This window comes from Strix uralensis, chromosome 6 (assembly GCF_047716275.1).
Source record: "Strix uralensis isolate ZFMK-TIS-50842 chromosome 6, bStrUra1, whole genome shotgun sequence".
Lineage (NCBI taxonomy): Eukaryota > Metazoa > Chordata > Aves > Strigiformes > Strigidae > Strix > Strix uralensis.
This window is the reverse complement of record NC_133977.1, coordinates 3,267,052-3,285,028: the sequence shown is the minus strand read 5'-3', so window position 1 is coordinate 3,285,028 and position 17,977 is coordinate 3,267,052. Positions and strand designations below refer to the sequence as shown.

At 50.3% G+C, this 17,977-nt stretch overlaps 1 protein-coding gene and 2 long non-coding RNA genes across 4 annotated transcripts; 1 reads left to right on the top strand and 2 right to left on the bottom strand.

The window, feature by feature from the left end:
* Window positions 1-1,961: 1,961 nt before the first annotated feature.
* On the bottom strand, window positions 1,962-3,688 carry LOC141944930 (uncharacterized). Its single transcript, XR_012629368.1, has 3 exons — window positions 3,564-3,688; window positions 2,596-2,761; window positions 1,962-2,152 (listed from the first exon to the last, which is right to left on the bottom strand). It is a non-coding gene; the product is annotated as an uncharacterized LOC141944930 (long non-coding RNA).
* A 487-nt stretch (window positions 3,689-4,175) lies between these two features.
* On the bottom strand, window positions 4,176-17,635 carry ACKR3 (atypical chemokine receptor 3). 2 transcript variants are annotated; one of them, XM_074872520.1, is made up of 2 exons: window positions 17,614-17,635; window positions 4,176-6,168 (listed from the first exon to the last, which is right to left on the bottom strand). In XM_074872520.1, exon 2 carries the CDS (start codon window positions 6,139-6,141, stop codon window positions 5,047-5,049), a length of 1,095 nt encoding a protein of 364 aa, XP_074728621.1. In that variant the 5' UTR covers window positions 6,142-6,168; window positions 17,614-17,635; the 3' UTR covers window positions 4,176-5,046. The 2 variants fall into 2 exon arrangements, with proteins under 2 accessions (XP_074728621.1, XP_074728620.1); XM_074872519.1 differs by lacking the exon at window positions 17,614-17,635 and adding an exon at window positions 10,428-10,519.
* Window positions 11,297-14,143, top strand: LOC141945071 (uncharacterized). The gene is made up of 2 exons (XR_012629407.1): window positions 11,297-11,877; window positions 12,979-14,143. It is a non-coding gene; the product is annotated as an uncharacterized LOC141945071 (long non-coding RNA).
* Window positions 17,636-17,977: the final 342 nt, after the last annotated feature.

Below are 17,977 nucleotides of genomic sequence, written 5' to 3'. Positions count from 1 at the left end.
CACTAGACCAGGTTGCTCAAAGCCCCGTCCAACCTGGCCTTGAACCCTGCCAGGGAGGGGACAGCCACAGCTTCTCTGGGCAACCTGTGCCAGGGCCTCACCATCCTCACAGGGAAGAATTTCTTCCTTATATCTAATCCAAATCTGCCCTCTGTCAGTTTAAAACCTGTTACCCCTTATCCTATCCCTACACCCCCTGATCAAGAGTCCCTCCCCACCTTTCCTGTAGCCCCTTCCAGTACTAGAAGGCCGCTATAAGGTCTCCCTGGAGCCTTCTCTTCTCCAGGCTGAACACCCCCAAATCTCTCAGCCTGTCCTCGCTCCAGCCCCTCAATCATCTTCATGGCCCTATATAACAACCAGAATATAACAAATAACCAGAAAGGCCTTATTCTGATGCTCTCACTCCAGTGATGAAGATGATGATATTTTAGCCATAGGATTGAAGATGATGATGATATTTTAGCCATAGGATTGAACAGTCTCCCTGGATTCACAGTATCACTGGGGCGTTGGTATCTCTTTGGTACTATGAAGTTATAACATTTCCAGGATAGAGACCTTTAGTTGAGGCCTTGCATGTATTCCACGTAATCCCAGAAAAACAATAGATCAAGACTTACATGAAAAAAGTGTATTTTTTTTCAAACAGCAATTACCAAAATGGAAGGAGACTGATTTTTCTGATGACAGTGGGTGTTAGAAGAGTCAGACACATGCTTTAGGGTTACAGCTGGATTATCCATCACAGGATCTTTGTGAGCCTGGTCTGAAACGTATTATAACCCTGTAATGCAAGGACTTTTGCAAAAGCAAACTCACATCATTATTATCTGCTGTGTTGCTATTATTACGTCTTTGCATTATGGCTGTACATGGGTATTACACAGCATTAGTGATGCAGATGTGCACATCTGCACTCACACCCATACATTTGCACAGGATTACAGCTAAAAGTCCTGATTCTACTTATAAAAAGCCCTATAAATCCTGGATAGCTCCCTTTAAATCAGCAGCATTATCCTACTGTAAATCTGGGGTGTAAATCAGAGCAGACTCTGGCTTAAATACTCTTCAGGCACACACCGTAATGGAGCGGGGAGGCTACAAGCAAACCATGGGCTCTGTACACATCAGTTCCCCATCGCATCATGCCCTGCTCAGCCCCACACCCCATCACAGGGGCTGAGCCCCATTTCTCAAAGTACCAGCCCAACTCTCCTCACCAAGAAGCTCTCTGAAACAGATTAAGAGCTGGCTTTGGCAGCACTGCCGCCACCACGTGCTTAAATATTGCTCACAGCTGAGTTATTTCTTGCTTCTTAGGAACTTTAAATGGCTTTTATGCTCAGTGAACTCATGAAAGGCTAGTATCTAAAGTCAGCAGCATTGAAACGATGAATTAGCCAAAGGAGAAACAGGCCAGTTAGGCGTTTCTTACAATACATTATCTAGGTGGTTGCCAGAAGAGCTGATTTAAAGTGACTGTGCTACACCTGAATGTCATTTATGGCTCATAAAAGGAAATCTGTGTTTAAGTAACAATAAAGCAGGACTGCACTTTCTATACAAAGAAATTTTTTTTTTTTAAAAAATTCCTTTCTCCCAGAGCAGATGTATTTTTATTTGCTCAGTGCATGCCTCCAAGGCACGTGGAGTCTGACAGCACTGGGATCCTTTCAGCCATAAACCCCAAGAGTTATGCAGGAGGACTTGCTCCAGCATGGATTATGTTTGATTTTTACTCATTTTTCCACCGAAGCCTTAACATAGTGAAGTTGAGCTCCTCACAAAGGCAAGACCTGAACCCCCATGTACACCTGTAGCTGTCAGAGGGAGATCCCCGGGCACAGGCAGCCAGCCCACCAGTCCTGCCCCAAACCTACAGCCCTGCAGCAAGAAGACGCAGAGACCCTCTGCAACACCCCCAGCTCCACGGTCAGGACATTTGGCCAGACAAGGTGACAGCAGCCATCACATCAATCACTGTAAGTCACAGTTACATCTACCTGAGGACGTGTTATCTTCACTCACCCATTAGCTGCTCATAAATTCCCTCATATCAGACTCCAAGGGGTCCAAACCCACTTTGTGGTCTCAGTGCAAATACCAGCTGGGGTATTGTGTCTCACACAGCCATGAGGAAAGCTTCCTAGAACACATACATGTTTTCTTTCCTTATACTTCTGACAAAGTTTGATTTTTGAGAATTTTCTGCACAAAAACAAGTCCTAATGAGAAATATGCATCAACAGACAAACTCTACCCTTCCGTCCCCCTGCACTGTCCTACCCTCCACCGATTTCCCATCACCTGCCCACTACCGCCCTTCTCGCAGAGTCATGGCCACCTCAGGGCTGCCCACCTCCACACAAGGAGTGCCAATCCCCAGAGGGGACATCGTACACCCTTCCCAAGCCCCAGTGCTGCTGGTGAGGGGGCTGCTGCCTCCCAGCTCCACCTGTCCTTTCGGGGGCCAAGGAGACAAGGTGGGTGGGTGCTCAGCCCCAGGTCTTCCCATCCGAGGAGCTGGAAAGGACCCGTGCGAGTGATGATACAGCTGTTGACAGTGAGGGTCACAGTCCCGAACTTTACCTGCTCTCTCAAACTAATCCCGTTTTAGGAAGAGGCATCGTCCCACCATGATTCACCTCCCCAAGGAAGAGGCCTGGAGACTTTATCGGTCTGGTCTATGCAGCGGGTCTGCAGGACCTGTCCGACACTCAACACTGTCCAGGATATCTCCAGGGCTGATGCTGCACTGCAAGTACCAAAATGCAGAGAGAGAGAGAAAAAAAAAAATAATTTGTGAGCTTCTACCAACTCAAACCTCCAATTCAGCTACAGTATCACATGAAAACAACATACTGCCCCAGACAGAACCTGAACTGAAATAGTTACACTGCTATGCACTGAGCAACACCCTGCAGGCACATGGCAGGGGGATGTCATGCACCTTTGGTGAGGACACACGGCTGCACGTACGGATGCTGGGGCATGGGAAGCAATGCCCAGCTAGATCAGGAACATTAATTTCTCGGTATGAACACACAACCTCCAATTTTAACTATCAGCATGAGGGAGCACTTCCCTTGCAGTTCAGCCATACCTTAAGAAAGGCTTATGGGAAGCTCAAAATACCCATCTCTCCTAAGAAGCATCAGCACAAAAGGCTGTACTTGTGTAGCAACGTCGTGACAGTTATGCTGGCAGCTCTTCTCTGCAACTGGCTCCTCCATTTGGGGATGGACCAGTGCTTTTTTTAGAAACACCAAGGACAAGGAGGGCATGGAACACTTTGCAGTGCTGGCAAACATCTATTTTTATAGGATCACCTTTGAGGAGGCAGTAATGTAACATGTAGAAACAAACAAAATACAGTCATTACAAAATTGTTTGGCTGTTGGGATCTCTGAGGGTGAGGGCATGCTTTGTTTTAATAGGAGTTTAAGTGTAGCCTTCACAGCAAAGCAGTTAGCACTGTGCTGGTGTTGCAGGACATGGAAACCAGCAAGAGCAAGTCAGGGATGGCTGCAAGATATCACTGATTTAACATTAGTTACCTTGTCCTGAGATGAAGAGGACCACGATTCAAGTGCTTCACTGGCTTAAAGATCTCTACTTCATACATCCTGCAGCGGTGGAATCTTGCCCCACACTTTGACAACACGGCATTGCAAAGTCAATGCAAATGGACAAAGAGAAGAAGAGATAAAAAGGGGTTTAATGCTGTCAGGATTGCTAACTCCCACATTCCATCACAAGCAAAAGCCCCAGAGGACTGAACCTGGATTAGTCCAAATATCCGCTCCATCTGGGTACTTCCATATTTTTCTTCCACGTGTTTATTTCTAAGCTACAAACACAGCCTTTCATCACTCCCGGCAGCTTTCACCTTATAAATCCATCAGCTTTACCTTCCCGAACAGCACAGCCTTCCACAGACCCGCTCCTCCCACCCCTTCCCCTCTCACCACACACCACCGGTGCTGTCTCACATTCCTCCATTCAATGGTTTCTGCCCACAGTCAACAAACATCAAGAAAATACAGACTGACCTGTTTGCTCCTGCACCAAACAAAGGAGGGAAGGTGGCTTTGGGATTTCTCCTTTTTAGCTTTTTTTTTTCCCTAAGGAGGACGAGGATGGCAAGTCAAACCACTGGTAGGCATAGATTTCTTTTTTTCCCAGATCTTTATTTTACAAAAATAACTTACAAATAGAGACAACTCTCAGATCATTCATTCTTGTGCATAAGGATACAGCTTTGTGAAGTATGGGCGTAGGAGTTAACAACTCTTACAATACTGTTAATTTTAACATGATGGTAACTATATTACACTACATACATTTCATGCTCCAGACACGTGGGTATGACCACCACATAAAGCTATGGTCAGTGAAGTGTGCCAGCCACAGAGGATGCACCTAAGAGATCATTTCCATTCTGCTATTTATCAGCATCCTCTTACCTACGATAGTTGAAACCAAATGGCAATCTAACACTCAGACTACAGCACCCTGGATACACTCATCAGCAATATATTTCAAATACATGATAAAAATATATTTAACTTTCAAATACAATTGTATAAGGTACACCAAGAGCCAGAAAATAAAGTCTCGAGCTTTTAAATACAACACACTATATATATAACATATACAAGGAGACAAGAGGGAATCTACACATGGAAGAAAAAGCTTATCCTGGAAATGCATGTTATCTATGGTACACAATGGCTTTGTCTGCTAGAAAGTCATTTCCATTTGCATAGCATTGTTAAGAAGTCCAGACCGGACTAGGAGGAGATCAAACAAAACACAGCAACAAAAGGCTTAATTTTGGTACCACTTCCGTTTTGCACCTGATTCTACTCTTAAATTAGTTTGCTATTTCTCTTTCGTAGGCTGGAATTCATGCCCCGTTCATAACAAGCACAGGGAAAGGGGAGGGGTGGGGGGGGGAAACCAAAACAACAAAAAACAAAACCAACACACAAAAAACAAGGGTCAGAGAGTCAAGGAGGTTTCATTACAGGGTTGCAGTCATTTGGCATTTTGCTCCAGAGCAGAGTATTCTGCTTCTGACACTCTGGAAGCATCGATAAGTTTAGTGAGACCAGTTTTGGCAGAGTACTTGAAAATAAAGGCTTTCATGAGCTCATATCTGTAGTTGCGGTTAATGAAGCTGTACAGGATGGGGTTGACGCAGCAATGGACTAGAGAGAAACACTGAGTGATGTGAAGAGTGGCATACAAGAAGTTCTCCATCTGACAACTGAAAGGTATGAAATGAAGGCTATAGAAGATGTCAAGCAGGACAGCCACATGGTAGGGTAGCCAGCAGACGAGAAACACGACAACGTAGGAGAAAATGATCTTCCCATTGCTTTTCCTCTCTTGGTCACTGGAGGCAGAGATGGTCTTCGCAAGGAGAAAATAGAAGAGAGCGATGATGGGAAAAGGGATGAGAAAGCCCAGCACGATGGAGATGAGCTCCATGCCAATCAACCACTCTTTGAAGCTCTCCTCTGGATAGACGGGGCGGCAGTAGGTTTCGTTGTTGGAAGAGACGGTCTTGAGATAATAGGTGTCTGGGAGAGAGGCAGAGAAGGCAAGAAGCCACACTAAAATGCAGATGCAGCGACGGATTATCTTCTTCTTGCGATTGCTGGAATTGGTGAAATAGGCAACTGAGAGGTAGCGGTCCACACTCATGCAAGCCAGGAAAAAGATGCTGCTGTACAAGTTGATGGAAAATATAAGGTGAGTTATCTTGCACGTGACTTCTCCCATGTGCCACTGGTTATGCTGGACGAGGGAGACGACCCACACCGGAAGGGTGATGACGACGCACAGATCGGCGATAGCCAAATTAAAAATGTAGAGGTGGGTTTCATAGCCAGTCATTTTGGCTTGGAGGTTGACCCACACCACAACCGAGTTGGCCACCAGCCCTATGACAAAGATGAAAATGTAGAAGAAGGACAGGGTGTATAGCAGGGCACTTTTGTTGAGCGTGCCAGGGCATGTTGTTGCATCAACCGTGATGCAGTCACCGTTGTTGCACGTCCAGTTGATCTCTGTCAAGTTGGCTGTTTCCAGAAAATCGAGGATGGAAGTCAAGTCAAGTGCGCTCATGTTCGCTTACTTTGGAGTTCGAGTGACCTACGGGCAAAATAGGATAAAAAGAAATGACCTAAGTTAACAGAGATATTTCTGCTGCCATCTTTGTACCAAAAAGCACACGCAGGATACGCTGGTTTAGTAATGTCCTACTCTTGTAAGGCGTGCTTTCCATTAAAGAGACCCATGGAGTAAAACAACCAAAGCAGATACACAGCAAAACTCATCTGGCTGACAAAAGAAGAACAGCACTAGCTTTCTGTGTGTGGTGGGTTTTTTTTTCTTCTTTTCTTGCAGCTCAAATCTGACATCATCAGGTTGGCTATCGTCCCCGGGTGTGAAATCCGCAAAGTACACCATGGCCAAATAAATGTCAGGCGACTAGATCTGTCTTCTCCAGCATAAATGATGATACTATCACTTTCAGCAGGGGAATCTTTAAGCCATTTTATCTGCACTCCCTCAAGCATAGTAGAATTGATCTGGCTGATACACGGTACCGTAAAACATTTACCACAAGCTCTGGTCAGCATCTTGTCAAGCCCAGCTCCAGCTGCATTAAGCAGAAATGGGGAAGGAACGGGCTTTGTACCCTCGTTCAATTTTAAATTTAAATCTTGCTCTGTCCTCCCCCCTTCCCTTGAATTCTATTTTAAAAAGCATCCCATGTTCAATGATTATCACGGAGCTTTGAGAAAAGAAAAAAGAAAAGTCAGAGCTTGACTGCTGAGGTAGATCTGCTGGGCTCAAGTTTTCTTTTTAGGAGAGAGCTTTGATTTACAAAACACTCCCCCATCACAGCTGGCTCCACAACAACTGCTTCCTCCCCACCCTTTTGCTTTTCTACATCTGCTTTTCTTGCCTCTTCAGCCCCTTCTTCCATCAGCAGGTAGCCGACAAAGCAAGGGGCTCCTCGTTAACTTCCTCACCAGCAGAAGGAAGGGCCCCTGCAGACCCACGCGGCTTACTCAAAATCCAAAGCCAGGCTGCTAATTACCACCGTGCTTTTGGGGATGCATAAAAATGCTGCCTCCCTCGCTGGGACCCTCCCACCCCACAGGGCCAACAGTACCACCCACAGCAGCAGCCAGCTGCCTTGGCCTGTGACCGCCACGCTTCAGCCAAACATGTTTTGGAGCCCCGTATCCACAGGCTCTGGCTTGAGGCATGCCAAAATAAAGACGGAGAAGTGGGTTTTCAAGGGATGGACCCCATCTTGTTCCCCCATGGCTTCACTTGATCCGGAGCATCGGGTCAGCCAGCCCACCCATAGTCCCTGCGGCGGACACTTCTGGCATCCTGAATGGTGGCCACCTTGTTCTTCCGCATGCCCCCAGCCCCAGCAGTGAGAGGTACCCCCTGATATCACCCCAGCCTGGGGGCAACGCCAGCATGAGCGAGCGGCTGGAGAGAGCAACAAGGGGAAAAAACTCCCGTGGCCACCTGTATCTCTGAACGTCCTCGACCCCACCATAGGAGCTCTTGGTGGGGCTCATGGGAGCATGGAGGGGACAGCTAGCAGGGAAGAGCTCAGACACACTCCCGTGCTGAGCATCCTCTTCCTGCCCCCGCTCCCCAAAAGGGGATGTCAGTTGACACAGCACCTCTCACTCCTCTATCTGCATAATTGGCTCTTCCCAAACCTCCCACCCTCCCCACCTGCCAGGGATACAGGCTACGGAAGAGAAGGGAGATAAGGGGGGAGATTACCAGGGAGGTCTCAAGGCACTATTGTCCCAGCAGAGGGGAAGCTGGTGGCACTAACAATGAGGAGGGCCCTGCACGCATCCAGGGGAGATCAAATCTCTCCACAAACAGGGCCCAATTTGGCCCCACAAGGGGATCTAGCCTATTGCTTCAAACCTATGCAGCCTTCCAGGCTTTCATCCTGCGGCCCGTTGAAAGATGGAGTTGAGATTCAAACCAAATTAAGCACGGATTTTGCTAAACACTGGCTAAAGAGGGAGTTGAGACAGCAGCAGCTTTCTGTCCTGGGACAGACAAGCTCCCGTCTCCAGCTCAGGAAAGCAGAGGGTAGTTTAACTCACGTCTAGAAGGCGGAAGGACTGATCCTGCCCCCCACAGAGACGCAGGCCACCCTCGAGCTGCCTGTACCACCCAGTTGGTGCATGCAGCAGGGGTGCGTGCTGCCCAGGCGCAGCTCCCCAGGATGCTCGTTTCAGCCCAGGGCTGCAAGTGGGAGAGAAGGAGGGGGTCTCCTGCTAGACTTCATCCAGGGTCCCACCACTACCACTGCGTCCCCAGCCCAAACATTTTTCAAGGCCTCTCAAGCATGGGGAGAAGCAGCACCATCCTCAAGTCCCTGTGTCTCAAAACCCCACAGCAACTAAAGAGAACTCCCCAAAAGCCACAAGACTCTCAAGCCTCATGGCCACTGTCTCCTGCTGGTATTCATGGACAGCGAGGTGAGCAGAGCAGGAGGAACATCAGGCTACCCCTGTAACACCCTACAGAAGTAGTGCAGGTGGGCCTGGGCATCTCCTGGGAAGGCACGTGTTCCAACAAGGGGAGTGGGCTCATTCCACATCTCAAGAACCCAACTCAAGGCAACCTCCAGGATGGGGCTGTGAAACCCCCTCTAAGCCTCCAGCTAACAGAGAAGAAACTCAGACCTGGCTGCAGGGTGTCAGCTCACCAGTGTCAACAGAGAGGCAGTGAGGGCAAGCAGGGAGGCGGCGACAGGGCAGCAGAAAGCCCTTGAAGCTGGGGCTCACACCAGTGCTGGGGACACCATGGCCACTAGCCTAGGACAGCAGCTAGGAGAGGGCATCACCACCTCAGCTGCTCGCTCACAACCACCCTGGGGATCTTACTGAACACAACTGATGCTCAGCCCGAATCTCAGCCTGCCTCCACTCCAAGAGCAGGTCTGCTGCGTGCACGTGCATCTGTCTGTCCGGGGCCGCCCGCATGCCTGTGCTCTTTCGCATCCCCAGCACAGTAATAAAAATCTGAAACCGATACGGCCTCCCAGGCTCAAAGCCATGCTGGGGAGGATGGCTGTATTCAGAGATTACAGTTTTACGAGGGCACGGTCTCTATAGTCTGGGATTAGCTGCTGTAACTCAAGATCCGATTCCCACCCAGATTAGCTGGGAGGTGTGGGGGGGAACCCACCAGACAAACTCAATAAAGCCGCTCTGTGCTCCCAAAAAAACACCTTTAGCGCTCTCTGCAGACAGCACAATATCCTAAAAACTTGTGAAGGCAGCTGGAACTGCTTTTTGTATCCGCTGCACTGCAAAGCTCTTGCAGGCCATCACCCCTTCACCCAGCAGGCACATGTGCTGTGGCCAGTCCCTGCTAGTTCACAGCAGTTCTGGCATGAAGGAAAGGAGATGCACCCAAAATCCTGCTCCAGACACCCAGAGATGTCCCAGGAGCTGATGCAGCCTGCAGGACTGCACCCTCTCCATCCCACCTCCCACCCAGGACCTGCTGCAGGCTGGCAAAAAGTAAACAGGCACAAGCATTCGTGCCTAGGAGGGCAGTCAAGCACCTCATGGCAGCGTTCAAGCCCTCAACACTTTTGGGATCTTCTCAGCATCCCCTCTTCTACTCAGAGCATCCTGCAGCCTGGTCCTGCTGGTAAACTGGGCTTTGCCCTTCTGAGTGGGGAAGGAAATGAGCTGTACCGGGAAAAGCCAGGACGGGTGGTCAGGTTGTCACCTACACACCTTCACCCTTCCCATGTCAAAGGGCCAGCCTGGTCCTCCAGCATGGGGAGGGGGGCGAGCATCGCCCCCGTTTGGCCACTGTAGGCCACCCGTGCCCTCATGGGGCTTTGCAAGACTGCGCCTAGCACATTTAAACTCTCTTCTGCAGTTCTGAGTTGAAAACAAAAAGCAACCGAGGACAGAAGCGGCCCGCGCAGCTGCGGATCACACCGAGGCACGCAGGGGCGAGGAGCACCCAGGAGCGAGCAGCGCTCCGTGCCGGGACGCTGGCCCCGGGCAGGTGACTCCGAAACCCCAGACCCTCCCCGCACGCCACCAACCTCCGCCACGGCGAGGGGAGCCAGCCCGCCGCCGGGAAAAACCGGGTGGGGTGTGAGGAGGCTCCTCATTTCCCCCCCGCCCCCCAAAAAAACGTGATTTGGAGAAGGGGGGAGGGGGGGGGAGCCCGCGGGGCAACGGGGAGCTCGGCTGCGGCGGCCGCCCCCCTGCACGGCCCGGGGGTGGGGGGACACGGACACCCGCGGCGCGGACACACACCCCCCCACACCCCCCCCAGCCCCTCCGAGCCCGGCCGGGCGGAGGCTGCGCTTCCCCCACCCTTACCTCCCGCGGCCTGGGCGCCGAGCGCTGCCGGAGCGACTGAGCGCTGCCCGCCGCCGCCGCCCCCTTATATCGGCGGTGGGGGACCGCCTCTCGGGGGGGGGGACACCGCACCGCCTCTCGGGGGGGGGGACACACCGCACCGCCTCTCGGCGGCGGGACCGCCTCTCCGGGACCGCACCGCCTCTCGGGGGCGGCCCCGGCCCCGGCCCCGCCGCCGGGGGCTTCGCGGGCAGCGGGGGGTGGCGGCCCGGGGGCAGGGAGTGGGGAAGGGGTGACTCGCTGCGCCCCAAAGGGAAAGGGGTTACACACGCGGGAGGGGGGGAGCGGATGGAGGGCTGGGGGGTGCAGAGCGTCAGGCGCCCGGTGGTAGGAGCGAGGGAAAGGGGACTGACACCAGGGCGGGAAGAAAAAGGGGAAAAAGAGAGGGGGAGAAAAAAGAGAAGGGGGAAAAAAAGGAAAAAAATGAGAACAAAATTTATTAAAAGGAAGGGGGGGGGGAAGGGGGGGTGGAAAAAGAAAAAAAGAAAAAGGGGGAAAAAGGAAAAAAGGGGGGAAAGAAAAAAGGGGGAAAAGAAAAAAAGGGGCAAAAGAAAAAAGGGGAAAGAAAAGGGGGGGGAAAATAGGGAGAGAGAAAAAAGGGGGGAGAGAAAAAAGGGGGAGAGAAAAAAGGGGGGAGAGAAAAGGGGGGAAAAAAGAACAAAGCAGGAGGAAAAAGAAAAAAGGGGAAGAAGAGGGAAGAAAGAAAAAAAGGGGGAAGAAAGAAAAAAGGGGGAAGAAAGAAAAAAGGGGGGGAGAGAAAAAAGGGGGGAAAAAGAAAAAAGGGGGAAAAGGGAGAAGAAAGAAAAAAGGGGGAAGAAAGAAAAAGAGGGGGAAAGGAAAAAAACAAAGGGAAAGAAACGCAGGTTTCTAGTTGTTTTCTGTTTTGATTTCTTTTTTTCCCCACTACTACAAAGTAGTAAAACGACAAGGCAAGGGGAGGGAGCGGATTCTCATGTCTACTCCCTCACCCAGGGCAAGAAAAATTAATGCCAAGGAAAAGCAACAGGAAGCTAGAAACTCACTAAAACTGAGAATCCACTTCTCTGCACCCCTCCTCAGCACAGGAGAGGCAGGAGATGAAAAGAGCCCGTGGAGAGGAAGGGGCAGGTCTGTATTCAGCTCCAGCAGGGCCAGCCTGTCTGTCTGTCCGGGGGAAGATGCTCGGATTAGATGATAATCTACCTGCCAACACAACAGCCGCACAATGCAGCTTGCTGAAGCCTGACGACGGTGCTGACAGCTCTGAGGGATCTGACACACGGACCACCAGGCTGCTCCAAAACCACCAGATAACCCAGAGCGGGGGCTTGGCTCCCCCCTGCCCAAACCCTGCCGCTGGAGCACACACTGACACTCCGAGAACTTAAATCACCTCGTCATCACTGAGCCGCTGTCCAGCCAGGAGAAACAGGTTAGCTAAAACATTTTAACCAGCACTTTTGGGAAGATATAGCGTGTTTTAGCACTTGCAGCCCAAGGGCTTCAAACTGTTTCCCCAAAGATGCTTAATCCTGTTTCCACAGGCAATTAAAAGCTTGCGTTAAAACCTGCTTAAAAAGAGAACGTGCCTTCCCGTAAGTGCTTCGCACAAATTCTCAAGCTTAAAGCAAGACAGGGACGTGGCAAAACCAGCCATTTTATTCTGTGGCAGAAAGGACCCATCTAAAAAGAGCAAGGGTGCGGGTTAAAAGGAATCCCATTTGCCAGCAGAGGACTCTTAGTTCTTAAGAAGAGAGGTTGCTCATCAAGGAGTAGTCAAATGCATCAAATTTACACGCCCGCAAGTGAAGGCACAATTACCTTCAGCTTTTCTGCCAGCACAGATTAAGCTGTAGGTATTACACCTGTAGTTGCAAGCGTGCACTGAAAACTCACAGCAGCACTTCCCCAGAGACCTCCAGCATCTCCCAGCTGACGCCACACCGGGGTGTCCTGGGGAGCACGTGGCAAAGAAACGTGCTGGAGGAAGGCCCGACCTGTTGGGCGTTTGGTGGTGCCTCTGTCCCCACCGAGATCTGGGCTTCCCCCAGCCCTCCAGCCAAACCGCAGGAGGACACCTGGACCATCGCAGCAACCACCACGCTTAAAACAGTGCTGGGGGTTTAGGTGCCAGGGAAGGAGGAGAAACACAGGGATGAGTTTCTCGCCATCCCACGGATGGAGAGGGTGAGATGTATGGTATCTTGTCTCCCTCCCTGACCCCCACTCTCCTTGGATGAGGTCCTCCAAAGTTCACACCGGTTGGTGAGGAAAGCGTTTCGGCATCTGCTTAAATTCTGAGTGCTAACGCAAGACTTCTGTGGAATTGAAGCACGATGAGTTCAGACAACGACAGGATTAGGTTTAAAAATAAGCATGTACTGAAGCACTTGGCTAAATCAGGCTCTGAAAATCCTAGGGAAAAAAAAAATAAAAATAAAGGCACTCTAGCAGAACTACAGAGTCACTTAGCCAAAAAAGCAAGCAAAGTGGTTTTTCCTTACTTGGTGTGCCAGAAAATAACATCAAGTAGTACAATCTCTTCCACAGCTCTCCAAAAATACCGGCCAGCATCTGCAACCACAAAGCTGCTGGCTGTCCAGGAGCTGCCGACAACCTCCCCTCTCCTGGATTTGCTGAGAGCAGAGCCCTCGCTGCCCTGTCCAGGTTTCTCCCTCCAGCTACCTTTTTATAGTGAGCACATTCCTCACGCAGGAGAGACGCAGCCCATTCCCTTTCTGTTATGAAAGCCAGATTTTGCTCGGCATTCAAGGATGAAACGCTTGGGTGGTAAGCAAAACAATGCAGTCTGGAAAAAACCCTGCATGATATGAAGCCACCTCCCTAAAACAGAGCAAGCAGAGCTGGGGAGAAGCTGGGCACCCCAGATAAGATCAACAGAAGGTCGAGATGCTACCTGCTTGCCATGATTAGTTGGTATCTGCTGCCAGTCCAAGCAGGTGTCCCAAGAGATGTGATCTCAGACAGTCCAGCGACCAGAAACTCCGTGAAGATGCAGCTATTCAGGCAAGGTGATCCATCGCTCATTGAAAACAAGTTGGCTCCAGATATTTAAGAAAGGGGGAAAGCAAAGCTCCGCAGCTCTTCACCCTGCTACAGAGGACTCTGCGGCAACGTGCTGGGGAGGGCCTGGTTACCCTCACGGGGCAGCGGATTCGCCTTGCTAGGTTTTTCTTGGGGTCCTTCCCAACGAGCCTCTGCTTTCTGCAGATCACAGGCAGGACCCATGGGGGGCCCTGCACAAAGTCAAGGCTGCACCGTGCTCAGTGCTGAAGATAAACACACCTAAGGGTGAGCTCTGACCCACAGAGATAGGTACGGCAGGAGGGGCAGGCACGGGGTGACGGGCAAAATGCGGCACTGAAAGCCAGATTATTATTTTGACTGCTTATCCAAGTGGTTTGTATTTATATTTTGTTTAACTGCCTGAACTACAGCATTAAAACAAAATTAATTTGTTCTCCAAAAGCACAAGTTTTTACTAACATGGGGGTGAGAAAAAAATGAGGCGTTTCTCACAGTGTCCACAGCCTCTCCCTTCTGGCATTGGGAATGTGGGCTGAAAGCATCCTCATTTTCTCTTAAGGCTTCCCTTTCCAACTGGGAGGCAGATGGAAGCTAACACCCAGCCCTGCCTACTCAAGTCAACAGAGAAATTAAAAAAAAAAAAAAAGAAACTGGCAGCTTTAAGTGTAGAAAGATTTTCTGGGGGTGAGAGAGAAAGCCAATAGGGCAAAGTGCATATATGTGTTGGGTGGGGAAGCATTTCAATAGCACAGCACATATCAAAAAGGGACAAAGGGAAACATTCCTCCATTGCACAAGAGAGGATTTGCGTGCAGCAAGAGTGAGGCAGGAGCAGCATCACTGAGCGGGTGTCCAAAAGCAGCAGCGTCACGTGCAGGCAGGGAACAACGTGCCGGCCAGGAGTGCAAACACCCACATCGAGACGATAAAGCCAGGGAGAGCCCTGGAGGAAATCAGGCTGTGATCCGTGAAGTGTACAAAGGTAAAAAAGAGCTTCCTGCAGTCCTGGGAGCCAGCGCCAGCGGGCTGCTGGATGCAAACGCAGCCCTCATTTCCTCCCTCTTCCAAGACAGCTAGTTCTCTGTCCTCTCCCAGTCACGTTCCTCGCCGCATCGGTTGGATGATGGATGAAGGAACAAGCCACTGGACTAACAAAAGGAATAAATAGATGACTACATCAGGAGTCACCTCTGAAATCGCAGGCAAAAAGGAAACGAGCAGCGAATTTCGGTACTGCCCAGCATCACTTCCCCTACCAACAGAAAACAATCAAGTCATTTAATGCCAAGCCGTGCCTAAAGCAGCATCAGCAGCCCCCAGCAGCCGTCAGGAAAGCCACAGGGCTGGTCTCCTGCCCAGCTCCGTCCTGTCCAGTCTGGAAGAGATGCAAGATGAGGAAACCAAGGGGAAGAGCAGGGAGAAGGTACTCTCCCCGCTGCTGCACTGAGGAAAGGCACTACTCATGCTTGCGGCAGTGTGAGAAAGGCACTCATACTTGTAGGCAGCTCCAAGGAGACCAGTGTCCTCTGCAGAAGGATGGAGCGAGCCAGAAGTGCCCCAAACTGAAGGAGCTGCCTTAGCTCGGAAGGGTGGGAAAGCCAGCGCCAGGGTCCTGGCGGCAATGCTGGGTGGGATGCTCAGCACACCCTGGGATGCCGGGCTCGTGCTTGCAAACACACAGCGTTACCCTGTTTTACAGCTGGGGAAACTGCGGCAGAAAGAAGTTGACCTCCTAAAACTGGAAAGCAAAGGAAGAGACGTGCAGGCAGAGGCTGCCAGGGTGACCACAACCCATCCTAGGGCAAGGCTCCTGCTTCCGCTAGCCAAGCCTAAACCACTAAACCAAGCAATAAAAGAGAAATCACAGTGCAGGACTTCCCTTTCTCCTCCATACCACCCACATGTTAGTTTAAAGGTTCATGAGATTATTTTTTTTGCAGAAAGCCCCTTGTGGGCTGGTTTCCATCTATGCTGTAGCTCCAAAGCTGTATTTTCAACTTCACCACCACAACAGTAAGGCCTAAATTTAAGAGGAAGATTTTAGAGCACGAAAGCTGAGCTCCTTGGGATGTCACAGGCCTCCAGCATCTGTGGTTTGAAGCACCACAAGCTGAAAGCCTTGTCAAAACCTGCTGGTAGAGAGTGTTTTCCAGGCAGACTGTCCAAGCCCAGGGATGCTGCTGTCAGCATTCACCTCTTGACAAGTGATGGTGAACAGCGCTGAATCAGAGAGACAACACAAAGCACACAGCACTTCACGTGGGTCTCGATCAGCTGGGCCACCCAGGATTTTAACCGTTCTTTGTCTTCTTTTCTCCCGAAAGAAACAGCAGGAGAGAGGTTAACACTCCGGTCCAGCCACCCAGCAGCACACTTTCTGTCAGTCCCAGTGGGAATTGCAGCCATCGTTCCCAGCAAGCTTCCCAAAAGCCAAGCACTGGTATGGCACGCGTCCCAGCAGGATCCGCCGAGGAAAGGGCTGCCAGAGCAATCAATTTACCATTTTCAAGGCGATGAGAGCTTTTAGGAGAAATCAATTGGTGGTGTAATTAGGAATATTACCCATGTAGCTGATAATTATCGAAGATGGCTCTCTCCTTCACAGTTCATTTCCAGCGTACCCTTCCACTAAATAAAGGTGTTACCTCTGGACGTTATTTGCAGCCTCATAATCTACTATCTTAGGCATTATTGCCATTTATTTGAGAGCGTGCCTGACTGTGACCTGAGGAAGATAAAATAGGACCCTGATCCAGAAATCCTGCTTGGAGCAGCTAAGCAGCTAGTGGTGAAGATTTTTCAGAGGCATTGATTTTTACATAAAAATTATTCATAAACGTCTCCTCTCTGCACAGAGCTGTCTCAAATTAGCAAGGTGACATTAATGTGTTGGGGGGTAGGTCTTGACAGGAGCCGTGCTACAGAAAGCTGGACTCTCATTTTGCACAAGCAGCAAGGGTTACAAGTGGCACACCGGGGACAGAGAGGGAAGAAAGGAGTTTGAATTAGGATGATGGGATCCCCCCCCCGCCTTCGCTTGCTTCCATGGGAAAGAGTCCTGCTAGGTGTAAAACGACTAAATACTACATGCCGGTAAGAAATAAAAAAATTCATTAAATCATAAATCTTTTCGAAAGGGGATCTACTGGGGAGATTGTATTCGCTTTTCATGGACATATTAATTCAACAGTGGCATATCATATTGTTCTCTGCGGGGGAAAAAAGACATATTGTTTTAAAGTATGATATTAGAGCAGTCCTTTAGGAAAGAAAGCAAATATAATCTTGGAAAGGAAAACTGACTGCATGAGCACTGAGTGAGGGACATTAAAAGCAGGGCCCAAGTCCCAGCTGCCGAAAGTCAGCATAGCTTGACTGGAGTTGTTGGAGCTGAGCCCGTGCATGGGAGCTGAGAATGAAGGTCACCTCCATTTAGCTGCAACTCCTTGAAAATGTTAAGTAAATGATCACAAAAGGTAATTTTTTACTGGGCCTGTTGTGAACAGTCACTGTTTGCCTGCTAGCAAACACCAATAGCAAGTGAGAAGAGAAAGACATTACAGCTGCATACAGTTTGACGTTCACTGGTTGGGAACCATCTGGCCACCTCCTTCTGGATTGCTTCTGGCTCAGCAGTGGAAATTGCCAGCTCTCCTGGCTCTCAGGCCAGCCAGACACTCAGGATTTAGGTAGAACTGAATGGCTAGCCGCAAAAGCTGGGCTCACCAAAGCCCTCCTTCAGCTGCTGCCCTAGACTCCCTACATGCCTGGTCTCTGTGCCCCAGGAGGCTCCAGTCCTACTGTGACACATGCCCAGAAGTGTCTGCAGCAGCCTGACACCTATCTCCTGCCTAAATTGCAGTCAGATGAGGCCAATAAACACCTCCCTCCCCTGAGGGACCATATCTGACAGACACCCTGCACGCAGCCAGCCACAGCATATGGATGAGGTCTCCTCACAACAGGCAGCTTCCACACAGTGCTGGGATGGGGCTGGTCTCACCGCCCCCTTTCCCAGCTACAGTCACACTCCACCTTTAGCTTCCCACCTCTCCCTGACACCACAGATCTTGTATTCATTTGAAACAGGAGCATCCCTCCCCTCTTTTTCCATCTGTACCGTCAGCATGGTGGTCAGCACAGCCCCGTGGGTGATGTAGGTTTGAATCTCCTCCAGCTTGGCTCCAGGCATGGAGGACACTGGGACGGGACTCCTGCCCTGTGCACGTTCTCCAGACACTCGTCCCACGCACAAGTCCCTGACGAGCGCCGCTGATTCCTGGAGCGTATCTCCCCTCATGAGACGGCTGTGGATCACAGTCAAAAACACATGCAGACCTGAGCTCAGAACTGCACACAGCATCATAAACACAATCCCAATCATCCCAAGCAGTGTTGTTCTGCCATATGGCTGCTCTTGTAATAGCTATGGGAAGGTCTTCATCAAACATACAAGTTACTGTACAGTAACTGTTCATGACTAT

Excerpts from the sequence above, each read along its gene's own strand:
- ACKR3 (XM_074872520.1), bottom strand. The coding sequence starts at position 6,141 with ATGAGCGCACTTGACTTGACTTCCATCCTCGATTTTCTGGAAACAGCC.